The following is a 6,640-nucleotide window of genomic DNA, read 5'->3' as shown; positions in this document are numbered from 1 at the left end:
TTTGAAAGGTCCAAGATAGGTAACCCTTCTTCGGTTGAAGGCCATTAACCTACGGAAGATCAATCATAACGACAAAACTTAAAATAGGTTTCTAGAAAGAAAACTATAAATTTCCATTCATTACTCTAAAATTGAGTTGGGACTGTAAAACTATTAAGTACAACAAATAAAAACACAACTCAAAATATTAGATGTATATTACTTATGTAGTTCCTTGCTGGGATAATACTATCAACACATGACCTTCCACTGCTGTTTGAAATGCTGCTGAAGTAGGCAGTAAACTGCCTCACTCTTTTTCTCCAACTCCCGCAACTTGGAAGGCCAAAGGATTTGCAATATGCAGTGGCATTGGTTTTATACATTTACATTGGAACCTTGACCATAGGGGCTATTAATCTGTAAGTTTTTTTGACTTTCAAAAGCTGACTGATTGCATTATTATATTTCGAGGTCAGAGTTGGCCCATTCTACTAGGCTGAAGGTTACACCTGAGAACAATATTATTTTTATATACAAAAAAATTCACAAGTGGTTTCTTAGACGTTGCAGCCCTTGAAGTATTCTTTTTAGAGCACCATAATAGGGATTTGGGAGAGTACATTTCTTCCTCCTCTTGACTTAATTACCTGCTTAGAAATGTTTAATTTTATACTGAAGGCTTAATTCCTGAGACATTTGCTTGCAACATGAATTGTTCCATAACAGACCATTAAACAGGGTTCAGGAGAGGCCAACTCCTCCGTGAATGCTGCAAAGCAGAACAAGGTAATCTTAAAAGTGGAAAATATTTAAACCCTGATTTCCAAACCAAATGAGTAAGACTTTCAGTACTGTTTTCTGAGAAACATACTTAAAATATTCAAAAGCTATTTTATTAAAGTATACATTGAATTATTTGATCAAATATATAAGGTGTACTATTTAAAGCCATTGTGCTGGTCTTGTGCTAATTGAGATTAATATTTACACAGTAAATGTTTAAGAGGTAGATTATGTAATTTTTATTACTGATAAAGAATGTGTACTTCCAGTCAAAAGCCGTTGAGTACCTAAGTCTTAAAGCATCTTGTGACTCATTCTGCACATATCACTTGATTCTCAAGTATTAATTTGTGGGACTTCCAATTTCAGGTAGACATCCCCTGCCACGCTTCCTACCACCTAGTTAGTGAGCTCAAGGAATTTATGTCATTTTTAACACTAGCTTAAGAAAAAGAAAATTGAGAAAACTCATAATGTAAACTATGTAACGAATTGCAAAATCAAACAACTTTGCATTTTTCATAACATCATTCCATTTCTTTGTTGACGTACAGTTGAAAATTTATTTTAATTATCCTCAGTGTTATTTAAAATAGATGCATAAAAACTTAGTATTTTACTAAATAGTAGGAGATAGGCAAACATTTTAACAAAAATTAGATATTCAACACAGCATTAATATGTTACTAATACAGTAAGCATGCAAACTTTTGACAACTTTATGGGATGATTAAAACTTCTAGATTACTTTAACTCCATAAACTCATAGGATAAATAATGTCCAAAAACCCAACTTTTATCCACTGATTTAAAAATGCCCTATTTCAGACTTAAAAAACAAACAAAAAAAACCAACCTAATACCTCTGGATTATATCTGGACACTGTCTTCCACACAAAACCTAAGTCAAACATAGACGTTACTGGTACACTGGCAATTCTTTCAATGACATATACCTGAGTAAGAAACAAATGATATTAATGGAAACTGGAAAAAAAAATTACTGTGATGGACTGGGGAGTAAATTTTGTACTCCCACAAGTATGTATACACACACACACACGCACACACGTGCCTACAAAAAATAGTACTTGCCAGCCATTAGTGTGGTTATTCTAACCGAGTTTACAATGTAAAATCCTGGCCAAGGAGAAACAAAGTTGGCCCCAAACAGTAAGATAAGTATTTAAGAAACAATCTTTTTCTTGCCTATCACAGGGTTTTAAGGTAGAGTTGGCATCTACCTTTGATATCATAAGATTTGATGTCATAAGACTGGTTTTTAATTATTCCAGCAGGTTTAAAAATAACACATGACACTAAAGAAGTAAAAATTTAGAGAACCACACATTGGCTTCTTCTGGGACATTACCTAAGTTAAACAAATATTTTCAAGATTCAAAAGCAAACTGAGTGATACTAAATTTTAACTTTTTGAGGAATATTTAGAATTACTGACACAGTTGTTTTGTGGTGCCTACTATCAATAAACATAAATTCTCCAAACAGCATTACTATTTTAACTTGTCTTGAAGTTCCTAAAGTTAAACCTTTTCAAATCTCATCTAGTCATTCAAAGTGAAGTACACACAATTTTTCAACCACTGCTTAACCCATGCCATTAAGGGCACACACTAGCTAGAAGATACGTAGTAAAATTTAATAATCTTGAGTTAAACAGAGCCTGATATACTTACATTTAGAAAGTTAAGACTCTCTGGTATGCCTACATTAAGAAAGTTCTTATAAAATATTCCTATTTATAATTGTATCAAAACAAATACAGGATACTGCCTGGGGAGGAGGAGGGGGAGGGGGGAAGAAAACCTAATACAAAGACAACAAAAACAAGTAAAACTCCAAAAAAAAAAGGAAGGGAAACTCCTTGGGCTTCAAGCTCTGGGACCTGACAGCCAGGCTCTTGTTCTAAGTCCCTGGATAGTATTAACACTTTGAAACAAAATAGTTAAAAGTCAATTCCTTAAAATGTTCTATGTCGATTATATCTCAAAACAAAAACAAAACAAAAAAAACCCAAAAGCCAATTCCTTCTTTATTTTTTGTTACATATGTCAGTTCAAAATGATGTTTATCTCCTTCAAAATGTTATAAATCCTATATAAAAGATGAATAAATCCCATATAAAGAATGAAACTGCTAGCTTTACTAGAGATTTGCATGCTCAAGTTTTGCTTTAATGACCTAAATCAAATGAAAATTTCTCAGGTTTATTTAAAGCAGTACTAAAATACTATTATTTTTAAAAAGCAGGCTTGGTAAATAAATGTTTAGAGTATCTCTGAGTCCCTTAAATAACGTAAGAGGGAAACACTAGGCAAATACCTTTTTATCCTTGAGTAAACTGGCGTTCTATACCAGCATAATCTGCTTCATATGCTAACTGGACACCTTCACTCCCAAGCACAACCCAAAAGAAAAGTGTACTTACCTGAGTTTACTGAAGAATTATAAAGACTACTGATTAAAAAAGAAAATCCCTTTAAAAATTTTTACTATCATGGATATATTAAATATAAAGAGCAGCTGTTTCTCAGTCAGAGACAAACTGGTATCTAATTATAAGGTAATAAAAAAATACTACACTGCCCACAGTGTAGCCCATTTAAAACAGGCTGGACTAAAACTATACCCTCATGTGAAATCAGATCCTTAGTAGTCTTGAAGGCTACACTACCAATCTTTAGTTAGAAGGGACTCCTGTAACGAAAGCAATTCTTAGTACACACATACACATCTCATCTCAACTTAAAGAACAAAAAAAGTTATGTTACACAAGATGTGGAGAAAAATATTTACTCAACAGCTTAAAAATTAGTGTAAGAGCTAGAATGAGTAATGGAAATCCAGTTCTTGCAACAGATAGTATCTATTTGTGGCAGCCAAAGATTACTGTGAAGTGAGTTTATCCAGGTTTAGGGTAAAAAGAAATATGGTGTAAACTACTTGTTACTACAGTTTTCACAAAAGAGGGCAAGATTTAACAAGCAATTTAAATGCCAAGAATTTGCCAATCATTTTTTAACTTTTCTTAAATTTAGTTATATTTTGATAAGCAATCTCTAAGAGTTCACCTCTAAAAGGTTTGATGCAAAAAACACAGAAAATGTTCAAAGGGGGGAAAAAAAAACCTAAATATTTTTAAGTTCACCAGGCTGCTGGATTTATCAAAAATCTGTGTTCAAGAACAAATGTGGCAAATGACTTTAAAAATAGAACAAACCCATATCTAGGGACTATTAAACAAAGCCTATGCGATACATACAATTACAACAAATTGAAGATTATGGTATAAGTTTGGATGTTGTTAGACACTAAGCCTAGCTTCTCAAAAAATAACAAGTGCATGCTTTCCCTAGAAACTGGAAGGTGCACTACTGCACGCAGCAAAGATACCACAGGAGAACTGGGCATGTTGAGTTGGAGAGTAAGAGTTAAATCACGTCATTCAAATCCCTTGAATTCTAATTCCATCAATTCAAATATAAGCAAAACCTTTTTCCAGTTATATCACATGCATACATAGTTGAATATAGGCACAGAAACTTGTCATTTTTATTTGGGTAACAAGAGTCTCTAAATTATGTTGAAAAATAAATCCTAATTATTACTACTCCTGTAAAAAAAAATTTAGCACATTTTTCACAAATGATTTATGCAGAAGAGAAAAAAATACACATAATTTTATAATATCTTAAACTTTTTTATTCCCTACCAGAGACATTAATTTTGTCTTTCATTTGCTTTCAGTTTTCTACATTTTCAAGTTGCACCTGTATTTAATACTGCTTTAACCTGCTAAAGACATTAACTGATTGCTCTCCTATATCTAAGGATTATATAGTTTTAGTATAAATATATATCACATATTTTCGTAAAATTTTGACAAAACCAAATAAGCCTGCCTTGTTTTTAAGTCCATGCTCCTTCCACTGTTTATAAAATCTGATTTAATGATCAAAAATTCTTGGTTGTCATTCTTCAGTTACAACAGTCTTCCTTCTGAACTACCACTCACTTCTTTTTACAAAATAACAAGCAATAGAAAAACCAAACAAATTATCTTAATCTTAGTTCTTCCTTTCGACTCTATAAAATAATGTGAACTTTGTTTTCTTAAATGAAACGAATACATCCAAAACTCAATACATTCAAATGAGCTGCGTCTCCTTTAAGGTAGTCACCTTGGAAGGCCACAGTTCATTCTCCTAACTATGCTACCACTGCTCAAAATACCTTTAAAACTCTTTTGCGATCGCCTTCAAAGACAGTTGCATACTTCCTACTATTACCTCATAGATTGATTTAATTTTTGGAAACAGTCAAAAGACATTTGGTGCCCAAAAATGGTAACTATAAAACAATCAAGTTGGGTAATACTTTTTTTTTTTTTTTTTAACAATATGCAATCTTAAAGTTAATAGTGTGTGTGACTTAAATTAGCTCTGAATGCAATTGTAAAAGAGCAAAACCCAAAAGGTTTTGAGCAACGGTAGATTGCTGGAATTAGGAAACAATTTTCCAGCATGATCACGATGCAGGGTAACATTCATTTAGCTGTCTATATTCTGGCGTATTTGTTTAAAGTGAACATTCTGAGAGTTAGAATCGTTTAAAAAGGAGTATCATTCTTAAAAAAAAAAAAGGATTTTATTCCTTTAAAGTATCACTTTCAAAGTTAAGTACTATGCAAATGTTTTGTTAGAAACTAATTCTCCTTAAAAACTTGAAAGCAAATAACTGACTTATTTGCTCCCAGGCTTTTTAACATTAACTGAAGAAAAATAATTTGACATTTCTAAGGTACTAAAAAACAAAACAAAACCCCACATGTAATAAAAACGCATCAAGAACCAAACTACAATTTCTGAGCTGCACTGTTTATTTTGCTGCTTGAAACCTAAGTGACAGTATGCCACTATAATTATGGGGTTTCATCTAAACCTTTACTACACTGCAGGTACAGAAATATACGGACACATTTTTGGAGAACTGACATTTTGCAAAATGCAGCAAACATTTTAATTTATACATGAGAAAAGGAAGTGTTCAAAAGGGTATGCATTTCAAGTTATTGCAGGTTATTTGTGAGAGAATTTCTGCAGGTAAAACATGTTTAAATTTAACCAACAGTAGCGTGTCAGTGTATTTAAAATCATGACAAAAATCTTCTCTCTGGTCATGTTGCCCATGACAAATTACTATGATGTTGTATGTTTTAGGGCAAGATGTCAATACAGCATAAATCCCACGGCATTTTGGTTTTCTTCTGGAGATTAAAGCTGTTTTTCTTGGGATAAATGCAGCAGCAAAACACAAACCAGTTGATCAAAAAAAGCACTTCTGCCATAACTCCAATAATTTTCGGGACACATCAACCGACAGTAGTTTTGCCATTCCCAGTTCTTTTAAGGGTTACATCTCTGCACTTAAGTATGTCTGTAAAAGCTTGTTCTCTGTTAAGCCAGTTTACTGACTACAGCCTGGTTGAGAGAATTTAGTTGGTTGGTCCATTTATCTAGTGCAGTATATCGGGCACCACCCCTCTTCTGATGATCCAATTCAAGGAGTTGGTTGACTTGATCAATTCGGCCATGAATAGTGCTGGAAATAAATAAATAAAAGAAGACATGTCTACAAACCATTTTCACTAAACATATCTTCTGGACTTCATACAATAGTCACAATATCAATAAATGCAAAAGAAAAAAGCTGCTGCCTACAGTGAATGGTTGAGTTCAGCATTAATTTAACATTCACTACCTTATTCAAACTTCAGACAGAAACCAGATTTCAGCTACCTTTCACCAATTTCATTGAAAGAACCAACAGGCATATATACTTACCCAATTAATCA

At 32.9% G+C, this 6,640-nt stretch overlaps 1 protein-coding gene across 2 annotated transcripts in view; it reads right to left on the bottom strand.

The window, feature by feature from the left end:
* Positions 1 to 989: 989 nt before the first annotated feature.
* Positions 990 to 6,640, bottom strand: part of COPS2 (COP9 signalosome subunit 2) — a 31,930-nt gene continuing 26,279 nt past the window's right edge. For both annotated transcript variants that reach the window (XM_030842882.3, XM_030842883.3), the window contains exon 13: positions 990 to 6,387. In XM_030842882.3, the coding sequence (XP_030698742.1) occupies positions 6,243 to 6,387 (145 nt within the window). In that variant the 3' untranslated portion in view covers positions 990 to 6,242. The remainder of the gene's footprint in view (positions 6,388 to 6,640) is intronic.

Source organism: Globicephala melas, chromosome 2, assembly GCF_963455315.2.
Source record: "Globicephala melas chromosome 2, mGloMel1.2, whole genome shotgun sequence".
Lineage (NCBI taxonomy): Eukaryota > Metazoa > Chordata > Mammalia > Artiodactyla > Delphinidae > Globicephala > Globicephala melas.
Note: the sequence above shows the minus strand (reverse complement) of the source record. Positions and strands in the feature narration are given on the sequence as shown.